Source organism: Bufo bufo, chromosome 11, assembly GCF_905171765.1.
Source record: "Bufo bufo chromosome 11, aBufBuf1.1, whole genome shotgun sequence".
In the NCBI taxonomy this organism is placed as follows: Eukaryota; Metazoa; Chordata; class Amphibia; order Anura; family Bufonidae; genus Bufo; species Bufo bufo.
Window position 1 is genome coordinate 43,362,360 of NC_053399.1, and position 20,158 is coordinate 43,382,517.

General features: G+C 42.2%; 1 protein-coding gene across 1 annotated transcript in view; it reads right to left on the reverse strand.

Moving 5' to 3' along the window:
* TTC6 (tetratricopeptide repeat domain 6) overlaps positions 1-20,158 on the reverse strand; it is a 158,791-nt gene that overhangs the window by 20,341 nt on the left and 118,292 nt on the right. Inside the window, exons 24-26 of the mRNA XM_040410990.1 lie at positions 15,680-15,793; positions 12,843-12,962; positions 8,127-8,200 (exon numbers count right to left, since the gene is read on the reverse strand). Of these exons, the coding sequence (XP_040266924.1) occupies positions 8,127-8,200; positions 12,843-12,962; positions 15,680-15,793 (308 nt within the window). The remainder of the gene's footprint in view (positions 1-8,126; positions 8,201-12,842; positions 12,963-15,679; positions 15,794-20,158) is intronic.

Sequence of the window (20,158 nt, forward strand, 5' to 3'; positions counted from 1 at the left end):
CAGCTGCTGCCAAGGCCAATAAGATAATGGGTTGCATCAGAAGGGGCATAGATGTCTGTGATAAGAACATAGTCCTACCACTTTACAAATCACTAGTCAGACCACACATGGAGTACTGTGTACAGTTCTGGGCTCCTGTGAACAAGGCAGAAATAGCAGAGCTGGAGAGGGTCCAGAGGAGGGCAACTAAAGTAATAACTGGAATGGGGCAACTACAGTACCCTGAAAGATTATCAAAATTAAGGTTATTCACGTTAGAAAAAAGACGACTGAGGGGAGATCTAATTACTATGTATAAATATATCAGGGGTCAGTACAGAGATCTCTCCCATCATCTATTTATCCCCAGGACTGTGACTGTGACGAGGGGACATCCTCTGCGTCTGGAGGAAAGAAGGTTTGTACACAAACATAGAAGAGGATTCTTTACGGTAAGAGCAGTGAGACTATGGAACTCTCTGCCTGAGGAGGTGGTGATGGTGAGTACAATAAAGGAATTCAAGAGGGGCCTGGATGTGTTTCTGGAGTGTAATAATATTACAGGCTATAGCTACTAGAGAGGGGTCGTTGATCCAGGGAGTTAGTCTGATTGCCTGATTGGAGTCAGGAAGGAATTTTTTATTCCCCTAAAGTGGGGAAAATTGGCTTCTACCTCACAGTTTTTTTTTTGCCTTCCTCTGGATCAACTTGCAGGAAGACAGACCGAACTGGATGGACAAATGTCTTTTTTCGACCTTATGTACTATGTTACTATGTACAGCCTTCTTAAATCCTTTCCTATAGAGAGGTCTGAATTGCCTTTCTACCACATAAAGGATGTCCCCTGGCCCTTTGTACAGTTCTAGGCTTCAATAAATCATGTGATGGTTCTTTGCATTGACCATGTTAATAAGACTGCCTATAAGGGTAACTTTGCACATGGCGTATAATTTCCACTAAAAATTTCACCTGTCTTCTGCGCAATTTTCTTGGCTGTATGCGCAAATTGCATATAATGATTATGTAAAAAGGGCAGCACGGTGGCACAGTGGTTAGCACTGGTGCCTTGCAGCGCTGGGGTCCTAGGCTCGAGTCCGACCAAGGACGATATCTGCATGGAGTTTGTATGTTCTCCCAGTGTTTGTGTGGGTTTTCTCCGGTTTCCTCCCACACTCCAAAGACATACTGACAGGGAACTTAGTTTGTGAGCCCCATTGGGGACAGTGTGATGCTAATGTGTGTAAAGTCTGTAAAGATCCTTCTATCTTCATTCAGCAGGACCTGCGCTGACGTCACCACGTGGTGAGCGCGATTACGTCATCAAAGGTCCTTTTGCAGGTCCTGAAAGAAGAAGAAAGTAGACGATGCCGGCTGCGTGATCAAGTGGATAAGGTGAGTTAATTATTTTTTTTATTTAACCCCTCAATCGACATTTTAGTAAGCATTCTGTATTAAGAATTTTATTATTTTCCCTTATGACCATGTTATTAGGGAAAATAATACAGTAAATTTACTTTAATGGGGTCCGGGGTTGCTCATCCCTATCATCTCCTAGCAACCATGTGTGAAAATCACACCGCATCCGCACTTGCTTGCGATTTTCACGCAGCCCCATTTATTTCTATGGGGCCTGCGTTGTGTGAAAAACGCAGAATATAGAGCATGCTGCGATTTTCACGCAACGCACAAGTGATGCGTGAAAATTACCGCTCATCTGAACAGCCCCATTGAAGTGAATGGGTCCGGATTCAGTGCGGGTGCCATGCGTTCACCTCACGCATTGCACCCGCGCGGAAAACTCGCCCGTGTGAGAGGGGCCTAAGTGTATCCGTCGCCAGTTTATGGTGTCTTCAGATAAGGCCTCCTGCACACGACCGTTGTGTGCACCCGTGGCCGTTGTGCCGTTTTCCGTTTTTTTTTTCGCGGACCCATTGACTTTCAATGGGTCCGTGGAAAAATCGGAAAATGCACCGTTTTGCAGCCGCATCCGTGATCCGTGTTTCCTGGCCGTGAAAAAAATAGGACCTGTCCTATTTTTTTCACGGCCCCATTTAAACGAGTTAACTACAGGGGAGGGAGGGGAGGGAGGGGGGCCCAACGAGTTAACTACAGGGGAGGGAGGGGGGCCCACTGGCCACCAACGAGTTAACTACAGGGGAGGGAGGGGGGCCCACTGGCCACCAACGAGTTAACTACAGGGGAGGGAGGGGGGCCCACTGGCCACCAACGAGTTAACTACAGGGGAGGGAGGGGGCCCACTGGCCACCAATGAGTTAACTACAGGGGAGGGGGGGGGGGCCGGCCGCACTGGCCACCAATGTGTTAACTACAGGGGGCAGTCATGTACACAGTTCTTTTAGTATATTCTAACCTGAAGCGTCCCCATCACCATGGGAACGCCTCTGTGTTAGAATATACTGTCGGATTTGAGTTTCACGATGTAACTCAAATCCGACGGTATATTCTAACATAGAGGCGTTCCCATGGTGATGGGGACGCTTTAAGTTAAAATATACCATCGGATTGGAGAAAACTCCGATCCTATGGTATATTAACTCCTGACTTTACATTGAAAGTCAATGGGGGACGGATCCGTTTGAAATTGCACCATATTGTGTCAACGTCAAACGGATCCGTCCCCATTGACTTGCATTGTAATTCAGGACGGATCCGTTTGGCTCCGCACGGCCAGGCGGACGCCAATACAACTTTTTTTTCTTGTCCGTGGATCCTCCAAAAATCAAGGAAGACCCACGGACGAAAAAACGGTCACGGATCACGGAAAAACGGGACCGCAAAAAAATACGGTCGTGTGCAGGAGGCCTAAGGCAGCATAAAACTGGTTGCAGATGCCCTTTAAAGCCTGGTTACTATCATTACTATCATCTATCTCAGCGATTTCCTCTCGGACACCTTTTACATCTTACGTATTCGGGCTTAATCATTAAGAGTTTGTCAAGACAAATCTTTTGTCTTGCTGCAATCTAAAAAGGCTAGTGGCTAGCAAATTATTGATCTGTGTCTATACAAACAGCAATGTAATATCTGGTGGAAACGTCATTTGTCATGTTCTCTTCCGTATCCCATAAATCACTTCTGTTCTTGTGTACACCACAGGCAATCAATTGGTTTTTAGTGTGCTGTAGACTATTTATGGATTGCTCCCATCCTGTAACGTCAGAGAGTTCAGCGCGTCACACAAGAAACCCATTTAGGGCTCATTAACGAAATCTCATTTACTGGTCATTTAAAATAAATGAAAAAAAAAGTTAAACACTATGGGGGACACTTATTATGATTTATACGCCACTTTTTGGCGTATTAGTGTCGCAGATTTTGTCCCAATGATTGTTAGCGACAAAATCTGGGACTTTTTGCCGCTTGTGCCACTTTTCCCGAGTGCTGAGAATGTGTGGGGCATGGGTGGGGAAGTGGGCAGGCTGGTAGGCAGGCCCGTCTCATTTATCATTTTCCATGCCAGTCTTTGGAGCAAGGGAGCTGGTGTAGATTTTAGTATGGCGCACGTCCTGCTTGAGGAAGCACCAAAGTTATGTAGAGGCCTGAACCTCAACATATCTTTGGCGCATTCTACCAGCAGCGCAGAGGGACCGACGTCTAAATCACTGGTCTTAATAAATGTGCCCCTGTCTTTTTATATTTAAACTTTAATTCTTTTGTTGGAAAAGAAGAGTATGCATTATTATATTTCAATACAGACTTTCAAGGGAACCTGTCATGTGGATATTTGATTATAATCTAACTAATTATATACAATCATTAACTACTAAAAAGTGCCTTAGATGTATTCACTTACTGGTGTGACAGATGGTTACCTCATAATATACACACAAAGATGCCACATGCTAATGAGCTGATTTGAGTCCAGCGTGATGTCATTGAGTCCAGCGTTTTTTTAATTCAGAGCTATAGCCACTCCCCTGCCCACCTGCTGCTGATTCATATGGAAAATAACTGTCAATCAGCAGCAGGTAGGCGGGGAGAGTCAGGAGCTCATGAATATTCAGGACTCATCATTATGAGCTGGAGCTTTTTAATACAAGATGTTGGCAGATTGACTGGGTCAATTAAAGAAAGTGACCCAGCATTTTGCTAAGAGAATCAGTCACTTCTTTATATTGCCCTTAGTTAGGACACCATAAAACTGGTGACAGGTTCTCTTTAAAGAGCATCTGTCAGCATGATCAACCCTATTAAACCTGACTGGCAGGGTTGATCATGCTGATTAGAACAATACCTTATTTATGTCCGTATGATGCACCATTCCAAAGAAAACGGTTTGTTGGAACACGGAGGGGTTGGCCTGAGCACCAGTTTGTGAACATACCTGCAGCCTTAGCCCTCTCTCCCTGGATTGACGTCTCGTCTAGGCCAGTCTTCTCGCTCCTGCGTCATAGATTATTTTCTAGGCGCTTTATCAGTGGATATGCTTCTCAAGTACTGCATATTCAGACTGTTCTAATGCAGAGACAATGAACCCTAGAGCAGGCGCAAGATGACAGGGCTAGACAAGCTGTAGGGTGATCATCTTCACAGATGCTCTTTAAAGAACACCTGTCAGCAGGATCAATAGCATCAAACCAGGCATACTGCCCTGTAGGGTTGATCGTGCTGATTACAATAAATAAAATATCGTTTGCGGCATTCCAGAGGGAAATAGAAGATTTTTATCCTTTATGCAAATTAGGGCATCAGTGCACCTAAGGCTGGTCAAGGCCTCTCGGTGCACCTTAGATTTCCAGTGCTGGCCTGAAGCCTTCACTTGTATAAAGAATCAAAGTCTTTTTCTCAGGAACGCCAGCCCCGAGTTTTACAAGACAGGCATCATTTTAAATCGCAGGATAAACCCTACCAGGGAGTATACCTGGCTCAACATGATTGATCCTGCTGACATGAGCTCTTTAAGGCAACACCTGGCCACAGCGTTTTTGGCCAGGATAAAACACCATAAAAACCACCAAGAATAGCAGCCTTAGGCCTAGTTCACACTATACTTTTTTTTGCGAGTGTACGGCCCGTTTTTTTGTGGTCCGTATACAGTCCGTATACGAAACCATTCATTTCATGAGGAAGGATCTGTAATATATGTTGATCCGAAACATGTTCATGAAATGAGCCTGATGTTTGGTTTTTAAGCACGTTTCCTAATAAAACACGCACTGCGAGGTGAAGCTGGACAATCTACTTTTTTCGCTACTTCTCAGCCTTGGTTCCGGTTCTGTGTCCGTGCTCCTCGGTGGTGTATGGTGAGGTGAGCTCCAACTTAGTGTTTTTACATTCATTTCAATGGTTCCGCATTAAAAACAGAATGTACTCCGTATGCATTTCGTTTCCGTATTTCCGTTCCGTTGAAAGATAGAACATGTCCTATTATTGCCCGCAAATCACGTTCCGTGGCTCCATTCAAGTCAATGGGTCTGCCAAAAAAACGGAACACATATGGAAATGCATCCGTATGTCTTCAGTATCCGTTCCGTTTTTGCGGAACCATCTATTGGAAATGTTATGCCCACCCCAATTTTTTCTATGTAATTACTGTATACTGTGAATGCCATACTGAAAAATGGAACGGAAAAACAGAACGGAAACACAACGGAACTCAAAAACAGAACAACCTATCCGTGAAAAACGGACCGCAAAAAACTATAAAAGCCATACGTTCGTGTGAACTAGGCCTTAGGCCTCTTTCACACGACCGTTTTTTGTTTTCGTTTACGTGCCGTTTTTTACGGACCGTATACGGAACCATTCATTTCAATGGTTCCGCAAAAAAAACGGAATGTACTACGTGTGCATTCCGTTTCCGTATTTCCGTTCCGTTGATAGATAGAACATGTCCTATTATTGCTCGCAAATCACGTTCCGTGGCTCCATTCAAGTCAATGGGTCCGCAAAAAAAAAAACAGAACACATACGGTAATGCATCCGTATGTCTTCCGTATCCGTTCCGTTTTTGCGAAACCATCCATTGAAAATGTTATGCCCAGCCCAATTTATTCTATGTAATTACTGTATACTGTATATGCCATACAGAAAAAGGGAACGGAAAAAGGGAACGGAAACAAAAAACGGAGCAACGGATCCGTGAAAAACGGTCCACAAAATTTTGAAAAAGCCATACGGTCGTGTGAAAGAGGCCTTAAGGAAATCTACAGCCCTACCATATCAGCACTGAAATAAGCCCTTTCCCACTGCATGGAACTGGCTTGACTCTACCTGGCCTTGATTTTTCACTAAGCAAAAGGTGCAGACAGTACCTGGTACTCTTTTAGTACCGTATCCAATAAGGTTCCAGGTAAGCCCAGGCGATAATATGAAAATCATATGAAAACCCTGCTGACTAGCAACCTAGGAGAATAGTCACTACACTTTATCATCTGTGTGAGATGGGACATTGCTGAATCAATCTGCCATTTTTAAACACCATCATCAACCTACGAAACCATGCAAAGGTCAATTGAGGAGGTGTCAAAAAGCCACGTACCGAGAATCAAGAACAGCCTCCTTTCGATGTCCTCCATTATTCATGTGTGTCGCCGTTCACATCTCGTGTTTGTTGTACGTCAAGTGGATACGTTTGTAAACAGAAAAAACATATACGTACCCATGGACTATGATTGGGCACACATAGTTAAAAAGTGCATACTTTTGACTCCGTTTGTCACGGTTTACGTTTCCGTACGTTTTTCTGCAGGACTAAATAACGTAACATACCAGGCTTTTCTGCTATTGCAATGAATGGCAGACGGATGGCAAAGTAAGACATTACATTGCCATCCGTTAAACGTATCAGTTTTTTTCAGATAAGGCCTTCAAATCTTCATTTAAAAAAAAAAAAGGTTTCACAAAAACGTATACGTTTTTTTTTTTTTTTAAACGGACACAAATGTATTGAAACGTATGCTCCTCCATGAAATGTATACATAAAAAAAAAAGGATAAATAACCACAAATCACTACTTTTTTTTACTGCATGACTAAACGTATCCACATGACAGCAAAAAGGAGATGTGAACCGTCTCTCATGTGGACAACGTCAATGCAGTGTCATGCAGCTACATTGAGAGAGTGCCATAAAAACGACAGAGTAAGGGCTCTTTCACACTTGCGTTGTCCGGATCCGGCGTGTACTCCACTTGCCGGAATTACACGCCGGATCCGGAAAAACGCAAGTGTACTGAAAGCATTTGAAGACGGATCCGTCTTCAAAATGCGTTCAGTGTTACTATGGCAGCCAGGACGCTATTAAAGTCCTGGTTGCCATAGTAGGAGCAGGGAGCGGGGGAGCGGTATACTTACAGTCCGTGCGGCTCCCGGGGCTCTCCAGAATGACGTCAGAGCGCCCCATGCGCATGGATGACGTGTCCATGCGATCATGTGATCCAAGCGCTTGGGGCGCCCTGACGTCACTCTGGAGCGCCCCGGGAGCCGCACGGATGGTAAGTATACTGCTCCCCACTCTACTTTACCATGGCTGCCAGGACTTTAGCGTCCCGGCAGCCATGGTAACTATTCAGAAAAAGCTAAACGTCGGATGCGGCAATGCGCCGAAACGATGTTTAGCTTAAGGCCGGATCCGGATCAATGCCTTTCAATGGGCATTAATTCCGGATCCGGCCTTGCGGCAAGTCTTCAGGATTTTTGGCCGGAGCAAAAAGCGCAGCATGCTGCGGTATTTTCTCCGGCCAAAAAACGTTCCGTTCCGGAACTGAAGATATCCTGATGCATCCTGAACGGATTTCACTCCATTCAGAATGCATTAGGATAAAACTGATCAGGATTCTTCCGGCATAGAGCCCCGACGACGGAACTCTATGCCGGAAGAAAAGAACGCAGGTGTGAAAGAGCCCTAAGGAGAGTAAAGTAGGGAAGAGCCGGTACCATGCAGGGGAAGAGTGGCTTTATATTTGGAGACCTGATCTCAATGTCACACAGCGGTGCTCTGGAAGATGAATCTCTGTGCAGTATTCCCAGAAACAGTGGGCAGGGATAGGCCGATGTAGGCAGCAACATGTAACTATCACTATACATGTAAATGAGTCTAATTAAGGGAAGGATAGGGTTACTAGAAAACAATTTATGAAGCAGTAAGTTTGTCTGATCATCTAAGTTGTGGCTTTATATATTTACCTGTGATGACAGTTCCCTATAACCTGATGGATCTTCATATCACCAGGAGTTTTCATAGCCACAGCTTTAAAATCCTGTTAAAAAATACATTTGCTTTTATGCTGTGCATCAAAATGCTGTACATCGTATACACAGCGTCATTTTTCAATTGTAAAAATGGCACAAAATCTGCTAATTATGCACCAAAAGGACAAAACTGGCACAAGGATGCATGATGATTTGGTCACAGTTCGATAATTTGACCAAATGTTGCATAATAGATAAAACCTAATTGGAAGACAAATGGATGGCACGCTAAACATTTGTGGAGCATGGGTCTATGGTTAGTTTATTGGTAGCTATGGCAAACAAGTTTAAAAAGAAGGTTATCCTCGAAGACTATAATATATCAATACAAAAATAAATATAGGTACATCAATAAGGTATATATCTCGATAATTTATATATGGAGAGGGGGAAGGATTTACCCTCAGTCCGTATAAAAAATATATGAGTGCAATTAATCCGGCAGCCGCATCAAAGAATAGACTGTAACAATGAAATATCCAAAGGCCTCTTTCACACGAGCGTGTCCGGATTAGGTCCGGATGCGTTGCGGCAAACGCGCGCGAGTAGGTACGCAATTGCAGTCAGTTTTGACTGCGATTGCGTTCCGTTGTTCAGTTTTTATCGCGCGGGTGCAATGCGTTTTGCATGCGTGTGATAAAAAACTGAATGTGGTACCCAGACCCGAACTTCTTCACAGAAGTTCAGGTTTGGGTTCAAGGTTGTGAAGATTGTATTATTTTCCCTTGTAACATGGTTATAAGGGAAAATAATAGCATTCTGAATACAGAATGCATAGTACAATAGGGCTGGAGGGGCTAAAAAAAAATAAAAATAAATTTAACTCACCTTAATCTACTTGTTTGCGCAGCCGGCATCTCTTCTGTCTTGTTCTGTGAGGAATAGGACCTTTGATGACGTCACTACTCTCATCACATGGTCACATGGTGATGGATCATGTGACGGACCATGTGATGAACGTAGTGACGTCATCAAAGGTCCTATTCCTCACAGAACAAGACAGAAGAGATGCCGGCTGCGCAAACAAGTGGATTAAGGTTAGTTAAATTATTATTATTATTTTTTTAACCCCTCCAGCGCTATTGTACTATGCATTCTGTATTCAGAATGCTATTATTTTCCCTTATAACCATGTTAGAAGGGAAAATAATAATGATCGGGTCCCCATCCCGATCGTCTCCTAGCAACCGTGCGTAAAAATCGCACCGCATCCGCACTTGCTTGCGGATGCTTGCGATTTTCACGCAACCCCATTCATTTCTATGGGGCCTGCGTTACGTGAAAAATGCACAAAGAGGAGCATGCTGCGATTTTCACGCAACGCACAAGTGATGCGTGAAAATCACCGCTCATGTGCACAGCCCCATAGAAATGAATGGGTCTGGATTCAGTGCGGGTGCAATGCGTTCACCTCACGCATTGCACCCGCGCGGAAAACTCGCCCGTGTGAAAGGGGCCAAACAGTGCGATGATTACGTGGAACAGTGGTACCAATGAGTAAAAAAAGCGATACCGCCAAAAGATATTATCCAACATAAAACCGCAGTAAATTGATGTCATTAAAGAATAAATGTCGGTAAAAATCCTATAGCAACAATTAAAAGTATTAAAAATATATATCAAGAATATCAACACTGAAATCCTATAGCAACACCTAAAGTATTAGTATTAAAAGTATATATCCTTAGTAGCAGCAAAGATGATAGCAGCAACGGTGAGAATAGCAGCAATATTGAGTCTGTATGTGGGAGTAAATGGGATGGATCCTGCAGGAGTCCAAAATGTTGGATCCAAATAGTAGGAAGAAAGGAGAGATGCTTCTATTTAGTTAATCTGGAAACTAGCCAGGAATGCCAGAGATGCCAATATTAGCATTCTGTTATATCAATCAAATTGTCACTCAGATATATCGATCACTGTATTCCCAAAGGTATACTTTCCTGGCCTTCCAAGGGTTACAGAATGTTTGTATATCAAGATGTTTTTATATAAATGATGTTGTTCCTTTCATGGAACAATATACAATATACAATAATATTGCTGGTTTTATGGGACCTTTAATAGTGTCAGAGGTACATTACCGCTCCTGGATATGATGTCTCAATAGGGATCTGTGGTGTGGATCTGCACAGCGATGCTGGCGATGTTTGCTCTCCTCAGCGTCTCGGCACAGCGTCCCACGTGGTTAGTTCCGTGCAAGCGATGTGCGCTCTCCCGGGCGTCTCAGCTCGGCGTCCCACGTGGTCGGGAGCGGGCTTTTCAATTTGGATGTGAGCGAGAGTAGTCCTGCTGTATTATCCGGATTCAAAGGTTTTTGGGCACCTTGAGTACTGCTGCTTGTTATTAGCCTGCTGTGGCTATATGGCTATTGCATTTGTATGGGAAATACAATAGCCATATAGTAGCAGCAGGCTAATAATAAGCAGCATTACTGAAGGTGCCCAAAACCACAAGTCAAGCGCTGCACTTACATGCTCCAATCCCTTCCACAGTTTGAGAACGAGGTATGGCTATTGCGATCACTTATCCTCATACAGCAGATTGCTGTTTAGACAGCATGAGTATGAACTGCTGCCCAGAAACAATAATTTAGGGGCCTTCACGAACGATCATTTCACCCGATGAACGAGCGTTTCATTGGGTGATCTGCTGCCTATTTAGACAGGCAGATTGTCAGGAATGAGCCTTTAGACTACACGAGCATACTATACGCCCAGACTGCAAAAATGGAGTCCAAATATAAATGTGATATACCACTGCACCATTTTGAGCTCCATATCTAATAGTAGTCTATCATTTTGAATCAAATCCCAAACCCAAAGGGGCACATTTATTAAGACCGGTGTTTTAGACGCCGGTCTTAATAAACCCCTAAGCTGGTTGTGGTTCCACCAAAGTTATGAAGAGGCACCCGCCTATTCATAACTTCGGAGCAACAAGCGCCAGTTCTAAATGTAAGACAGCTCCTTGCTTTCTTACATTAGACCATTTTCTACACCTGAAACAGGCGTACAAAATGGTGAATGAGAAGGGCCTGCCGGCTCGTCACCTTCCCCGCCCATAAATTTAGACCTTGCGTGAGTGGGGAGAAGTTGCAGATAGTGTCTTTCTGAAGATATAATGTAACGTGAAGCATCTCTATTGATTACTATTAATATTATTAGAATCTGTGTTGATTCCTGGGAACATTTATAGGTGTAAGAAGTACAACCCAAAGTCCAAAAAAGTTGGGACGTTGTGTAAAATGTAAATAAAAATAGAATGCAATTATTTGCAAATTTTAAAGACCCATATTTTATTCAAATAGATCATAGAACCCATATCAGATGTTGAAAGTGAGACATTTTACCATTTCATGAAAAAAATTAACTAATTTAGAGCAATTTGCTTCTCAGTTACATGACTGGGCATAAAGAAGAGCATGTTAGAGAGGTAGAGTCTCTCAGAAGCAAAGATGGGCAGAGGTTCACCAATCTGTGAAGACAGAGTCTAAAAATTTTGGAACAATTTAAAAAAAATGTTCCACAGCGTAAAATTGTGAAGACTTTGAATATCCCACCCTCTGCAGTACATAATATCAAGAAAAGATTAAGAGAATCTGGAGAAGTCCATGTGCGCAAGGGACAAGGCCGACGGTAAATACTGGATCCTCTATGGGCCCTGCATTAAAAACAGGCATGGTTCTCTACTCAAAATCAGGAACACTTCCAGAAATTTCGGAATTTCCAGTTAGCTGTGCAATCCACAAATGCTAAAGGTGTATCATACAAAGCCATATGTCAACACAATTCTGAAAATGCTGTTGTCTTCTCTGAGCCCGAGCTCATTTAAAATGGAAAATTGTTCTGTGATGAGATTCATTAAAATCTGAATTTTTTTCTAATAACCACGGACACCATGTTTTATGGACTCAAGAGGAGAGGGACCATCCAGCTTACATATCTGGAGAGGCACTATCAATGCTGAATAGTATATAGAGGCTTTAGAACAACATATGCTCCCATCCAGACAATGTCTCTTTCAGGGAAGGCCTTCCATATTTCAGCAAGACAATCATAAACCGCATACTGCATAAATCACAACAGCATGGCTTCACAGAAGGAGAGACCAGGTGCGGTCTGCAGTACAGACCTTTCAGCAATAGAAAACATTTGGAGCATCATGAAACAAGAAATCTGGCAAAGACGACCCAGGACGGTTGTGCAGCTAGAATCCTACGTAAGACAAGAATGGGGCCACTTTCCTCTCTCTAGACTCCAGCAATTGTTCTCACTTCCCAGAGATTTACAAACTGTTGCTATAAGAAGAGGGGATGCTACACAATACCAGACATGGCCCTGTCTCAACTTTTTTGAGATGCATTACTGCCATCAAGTTCTAAATGAGTTAATATTTTTCATTAAATGGTAAAATGTCTCACTTTCAACTTGTGATAAGTCTTCTATGATCTACTGTAAATAAAAGATGGGTGTATATTCTGTTTTTATTTACATTCTACACAGTGCCCTGACTTTCCTGGAATTGGTGTTATACAGATCGACGTACTGTATATCTGACCCTGAAATTCCCAAATACATGTTAATACACTGGGTGCATTAGGTACATCAATGTGATTCTTGCATGTTTAATGGATTATGTATTCTTTGATACCTCTAGTGCATTGGCGTAGTCATGTAATTCAAGGTACAGTAGTCCACGATTGACAAGAACCTTAAGATCTACTTCCTTCCATCCTCCAAGTAGAAGAACAATACCGTAATCCTTCAGTGCCTGCAAAATGATACAGAAGGAACAGACATTACAATAACGCAAAATGTAATTCACAATAGCAAAAAATGAGCTCAGTATGTGCACAAGTTGTAGTGATTTATAGGGCAGTGGGGAGTAACATTTATCGGCTAAACACTGTCAGTTTTTCATGGCAATTTTTTGAACCATGTGTGCATCCATTTTCTGTCTGTCCGTTTTGCATCCGTTTTTCATGCCCGTTCAAAACGGCCAAGAAAAGCAGATGAATTTCATTGGTTCATTGATTTTTTTTTAGCATCCCAACCCCTGCAGTGCCCTCACTATAGCACCACAGTGCCCCCAAAATCTATAATGGCCCTCCTGTAATGCTCCCAGGTTCTATAATGCCCTCCATAGTAGCCCCAGTATATATAAGGTCCCCCACAGTGCAACCTTGTATGTAAAATCCCCCCAATAGTGTTCCCCCAGTATAAAATATACCCCAATAGTGCAACCACATTTATTAAATCCCCCAGCAGTGCCCCCTGTATATAAAATGCACCCAATAGTGCCTCCAGTATAAATTAGTAACACTTTTTCTTGGTGCCAAAAGTCAAAATAAAAAAATACCTCATCCACTTGAACATGCTGACACTCGCTCCAGTAAATGTATGTATATATATAAAATATATAAAGCTGAGTGTATGTGTGTGTATGTATGTATCTTTGTCCGCTAAAGGAATCCGCACCGTCGCATTTACAATCACGAAATTTGGCACACAGGTACATCAGGTGTCCAGGAAGGTTTTAGACCAGGTCTCAGCTCTCTAGGACGTACCATTTCTGAGATATTACCAAAAAATGCATTAGCCAATAGAAGCTTGGTCACATGACCCTTATCAGCCAATAGAATCTTGCAGGCCGTTAGCTTCCACATACACAATTTTACTCCAGGTTTCCATAACAACCCAGCCATTTATCTTCACTGCTGTAGGTGAGATTTAAAGGAAATCTGTCACCAGGATAATTGCTATTGAAGTAAAGCCATGGCCTAATAGCTGTGGATGACACTGTTAAGGGAGTGGAGTGCTGTGGATTTCACAATTCAGTAAGCAGGTAGGGTGGCCATTCAGGCCACCCTGAAAAGATGGACTTAAAACCCTGCCCTTAGATCCCGCTAAGCCATGTCTCCTCAGGCCACGCCCACTCCTCAGCCGACAGGGATTGAAAAACTGAAGTTAAAAATCAACTTCTAGGTCCCACTAAGCCACGCCCCTGGTTAGGCCACGCCCCCTTCCACTCAGCCGACAGGGATTGAAAAAATGAAGTTAAAAATCAACTTCTGACAGCTGCAGGGGTGGGAGGGACGGTGACTTTCTCCCTGCAGCTCACACTCAGACAGCACAGTGCTGCTGTCTTAAAGTGAGCTGTTCAAAAGGACACCCCCCCCCCGATCCAGTTAGGCCACGCCCCCTGCCACTCCTTAGCTGACAGGGATTGAAAAAATGAAGTTAAAAATCAACTTCTAGGTACAGTGCTGCTGTCTGAGAGTGAGCTGTTTAAGAGGACATCCCTGTGTCCGTCCAGGCCCTGCGCCTTGAGTCTGAAAGCCGGACTCTCCGGCCTAAAACTGGACCCCTGTCCACCCTAGGCTGCTGTGGAGGTCACAGTTAAGGGATGGTCCGCTATGCAGGTCAGATTGCTGTAAAGACCATTGTTAAGGGGGCGGGCCCCTGTGGAGGTCATTGTCAAGAGGGTGGTGTGCTGTGAAACTCACTGTTAAAGGGGCAGGCTGCTGGGAAGGTCAAAATGAAGGGGGTGGGCTGCTGTGGAGGTCCAATTTTAAGGGACGGGGCACTGTTGGGGGGGTCAGTTTTAAGGGATGGGGGGCTGTGGAGGTCACTGCTGAGGCGGCGGGGTGCTGTAGATATCACTGGTATAGTGGATAGTGTCGATATCTTTTAACGACACACACAAACATTAAATGAAATAGATTAAATATACCCGAGCGAAGCCTGGTCCTTCAGCTAGTCTATATATATATATATATATATATATATATATATACACATGAGCATTTTAATCCATTTTTAACGGCTGTTAGACGGGAGCCCATTGATTTCAGTGGGGTTCATCTGGTTGTATAAACAGCCAAAAATAGGACAAGTTCTATTTTTGGACGCCAGCTATTCACTGGCCCTTATAAAATAGCCCCACAGACTGCAATGGATGTGAAAACGGCTGTGTGATGTGGTGTGTACATAGCCTAAATGGTCTTTTTGTCCTACTGTAGACCGCGCACAGCAGGGAGGCTCCTGCTCTAACCAGTTGTCTTACCTTCACACACAGGACTGTAAGGAGGGGGAGGGAGACATGGCTGAGCTTCTGGGGCACACAAACTGTTATTTATATATTTTTCAGTTCTAATTGTAATATGTGGTAAAATAAGGGAAAAGTGTTGGAACATTTATTACTTTGTTGTTGAGTAATGCCCTGGGTTTAGGCCACAGCACTGAACCATCTGCCGAATTAAAGTGATACTCTAAAGCTAATTTCCGCCATATTACATGAAGGTTTATACTGCTTCTCATACTTACTATGGAGCTCCTACACATGTCTGGTTTTATATTTCCCGTAGCTGATGCTCAAACATCTATTTTTACAAAGAATAGCAATTTCACTGAAGCTGCAGCTTTCCATCAAATACGACTTTCATGTCTATGGTTTTCTAATCCAGGCTCTTATCCCACAGCCCTTACCTCTTCGTACATCTTGATCTGATGGTAGCAGACTCCTCTGTTGTAATACACAAGGGAGCAAGACGGATCCAACTCTGTGGCTTTTGTTAAGTCTTGAATTGCCAATTTATATGCCTGGAATGAACACAACATTGATTATGTCTTGTGTTATACTGACATACGTCGGTGAATTTCTGGTTTCTTTTTCTAAAGGATTTTTTAATAAAATGAACTAATAACAATGACAATAAATCTGAAATACAGTATGGAAAGCAGTTTTCAGCCTTCGAAATGCTGACAGCACAGGAGACAGATAGGGCAATGCGGACATACCTAGAGTGACGGTCGTGCTGCATGACTGAAGTATGAAAGCCTTCATCGGCTCTGCATCTGCAAGTTCCAAAGGAGGTGGTTCTTGCATGTCCAGTGTCCTGGACTTTCTGCAATGAACGCTTCCCAACCTCATCCTTCTGTATTGTCAGCTCCAGCCACCAGCCAGAAGACCACTACAGCTGTTACTTAGAGCAGAGGTGAGTGCAGAAAGTCCAGGGACTGAACATGAAGGGATTGCCCCTAGGCACTTGCCGTCATGGCACTGAGTTAATGAAAACTTCCATTTCTCAGTCATGCAACCTCCAAATAGGTGTGTCTGTATGACTCCATCATCTCTGTAGTGCTGTCAGCAGTTTTCAGGGCTCAAAAACTGCTCACATACTTCTTTCACAAGAAAGGAGAGCAATTACAGATCACAAAGATCATCTCTCGCTCTGGGGAACCAGAGGATCTCTACCATGTGGCTAAATGCATACGCCACCAGAAACATAGCAATTTTTGGTGATAATATTTTTATTGGAATTGAGACAAGATATTCTGATATTACTTTCTATTACACAGTTCAGCAATACTATACTTTAGCTTTTTTCTATTCATGTACTTTTATGAATCCCTATGATCATACATAGGATTATCCACACAGAAAAAAACAGTAAGTTTTAAAGGGGTTTTCTGAGATTTTTATTAATGACAACCTACTGTATCCTCTGGATAGATCATTAGTATCTGACCAGTGGGGTCCGACACCTAGGACCTCCGTCGATCAGCTGTTAGAGAAGGCACCAGCGCTCCTTTGTGTGCCATGCAGTAAAGAAATCCCAGCGGGCGCTGATTTTTCAATTCATGTATCCTCAAAAAAGCTGACGAAGGCTGGACGGGCCGAAACGCGTCCATTGTTACACTATTGCTAAGATGAAATAAAGGATACATGAATTGAAGAATCAGCGCCCGCTGGGATTTCTTTACTGCATTGAGGATCTTCCCTTTCTGTGCGGGCGTCCTGTGGGGTTGAAGTGCTGACCGTTCCTTATTACCTTTGTGTGCCATGGCCTTCTCTCTGCTTTTCCTAGGCCAGCAATGACATGTTCATCGATCACGTGTCCTAGGAGCAGCTCAGGCTAAGTGCAATACCAAGGTCAGCCACTATACAATGTATGGCGCTGTGCTTGGCGAGCTGTGAGAAGGCAGAGGCGCTCACAGGAGCGCTGGTGCCTTCTCAAGACAGCTGATTGGCGGGGAGTCCTGGGGTCGGACCCCCACCGATCAGATATTGATGACCTGAGGATAGGTTGGAAAACTCTTTTAAGGACAAGACATATAACAAAATGTTCCTATGTGTGTCCAACATATTTTGCTATTTTAGGGCTTGTCTGTTTTAAACAAACTTTTTATATACCTCATGTTGACATATAGAAACATAAAGTGTTAACTTTTTGCATCCTAAATGATGAGCATTTGTGGCCACCTCTCCATTAATGGTGGCCAGCAGATGGGTGATCCCTACTCTGAAGATAGGCGTTGACATTTAAGGAACATCCCGTCGATATGCCATAAATGTCTCTGATGGGAATACCCCTTTAAGTGTACGCAGAATTAATTGTTCTCTGTCCATGGAGTCTTAGTTCTATCTTACAGAGTCTAGTTCTATCTTACAGAGACAAAGACACGCCGGGTGCCACCATATAATGCCTCCTATGATGATATCACATTACTATGAATTTCTAGGCTGCCCTCTGTTGGGACGGTGGCACAATAGTGTGTGTGTGTATTGGGTATCTACAGTCTGCACAATGATGAGGTTATGAATGTGTGTTTATATGGATATGATGTCACAGTGTGACGGTTTGTATCTTTACTGATTTAGTATATCACAAGAGCACTTATGCCCATTAAACAACTGCACTTTATTCAGATAACATCACAATTGTTTGGAATAATTAAAGACTGTCTTCTGATGTGTGTAATGTATTCATAAGCTTCCATGTACTAAGAGGAATTGTGCTTGTATTTATAGACTGCACGCTATTCTGATGATCTCGTAATCATGAGTCTAGTGTGTCAGGAATGGGCTGGTTGTATCTATCTATAGGCACAGCATTACTCTGATAACGGCACAATAATGTGTTAGTTTGATGACGTGTGTATTTATAGCCTAGGCTATAATGTCATAACCGTCTATGAGCGAGATTTATCAAAACTGGTGCCATGAAAAACGGCCTTGTTTTTAAAAAAAAAAAATCTCCCCTTATGTGTTTATATTTATACTGAAGTATTGTGATGCATTGTAAAGGGGATGGGACAAAAAAAAAGTTTAAAAAAAAGTAAAAAAAAAAAAGTTTCAATTTTTTTTAAGTTTCAAGCAAAAAAATAAATAAAAAATGTGTCTTTAAAAAAAAAAAAAAAAAGAAACTGTAAAGAATTGAAAAAATAATGAAAAGTAGACATATTAGGCATCGCAGCGTCCATATTAACCGGCTCTATAAAAATATCACATGACCTAACCCCTTAGATGAACACCGTAAAAAAATAAAAAACTGTGCTAAAAAAAAACTCATTTTTTTTGTCACCTTACATCACTAAAAGTGCTACACCAAGCAATCAAAAAGGCATATGCCCCCCAAAATAGTACCAATCTAACCGTCACCTCATCCCACAAAAGAGGAGCCCCTACATAAGACAATCGCCCAAAAAATAAAAAAAACTATGGCTCTCAGACTATGGAAACACTACATGATTCTTTTTGTTTCAAAAATGCTTTTATTGTGTTAAATGTTAAAAAAAAAATGACATATTAGATATCGCCGCGTTCGTAACAACCTGCTTTATAAAAATACCACATGACCTAACCCCTCGAGTGAACACCGTAAAAAAAATTAAATAAAAACGGTGTCAAAAAAGCCATTTTTAGTCACCTTACATCACAAAACGTGCAATAGCAAGCGATCAAAAAGTTATATGCACCCCAAAATAGTGCCAATAAAACCGTCATCTCATCCCCCAAAAATGATAACCTACCTAAGACAATCGCCCAAAAACTGAAAAAACTATGGCTCTCAGACTATGGAGACACTAAAACATGATAATTTTTTATTTCAAAAATGATATCATTGTGTAAAACTTACATAAATAAAAAAAGTATACATATTAGGTATTGCTACATCCGTAACGACCTGCTCTATAAAAATATCACATGTCCTAACCCCTCTGGTGAACACCGTAAAAAAAAAAAAACTGTGTAAAAAAAGCCATTTTTTGTCACCTTACATCACAAAAAGTATAATACCAAGCGATCAAAAAGTCATACACAACCCAAAATAGTACCAATCAAACCGTCCTTTCATACCGCAAAAAATGAGACCCTAACTAAGACAATCGCCTAAAAAATAAAAAAATAGGACTCTCAGAATATGGAGACACTGAAACATGATTTATTTTTTTATTCAAAAATGCTGTTATTGTGTAAAACATAAATAAATAAAAAGTATACATATTAGGTATTGCTGCGTTCATAACAACCTGCTCTATAAAAATACCATATGATCTTACCTGACAGATGAACATTGTAAATAACAAAAAATAAAAACGGTGCCAAAACAGCTATTTTTTGTTATCTTGCCTCACAAAAAGTGTAATATAGAGCAACCAAAAATCATATGTACCCTAAAATAGTACCAACAAAACTTTCACCTTATCCCGTAGTTTCCAAAATTTGGTCATTTTTTTGTGAGTTTCTACTCTAGGGGTGCATCAGGGGGTATCAAATTTGACATGGCAGCCTAAAATTATCCCAGTGAAATCTGCCTTCCAAAAACCATATGGCATTCCTTTCCTTCTGCGCCCCGCCGTGTGCCCATACAGCAGTTTATGACCACATATGGAGTATTTCTGTAAACTACAGAATCAGGACAATAAATATTGAGTTTTGTTTGGCTTTTAACCCTTGCTTTGTTAGTGGAAAAAATGTATAAAAATGGAAAATCTGCAACAAAAGGGAAATTCTGAAATTTCATCTCCAGTTTCCATTAATTCTTGTGGAACACCTAAAGGGTTAACAAAGTTAGTAAAATCCGTTTTAAATACCTTGAGGGGTGTAGTTTCTAAAATTGGGTCACTTTTTTGGAGTTTCCACTCTAGGGGGTCTTCAAATGTGACATGGCAACTTAAAAT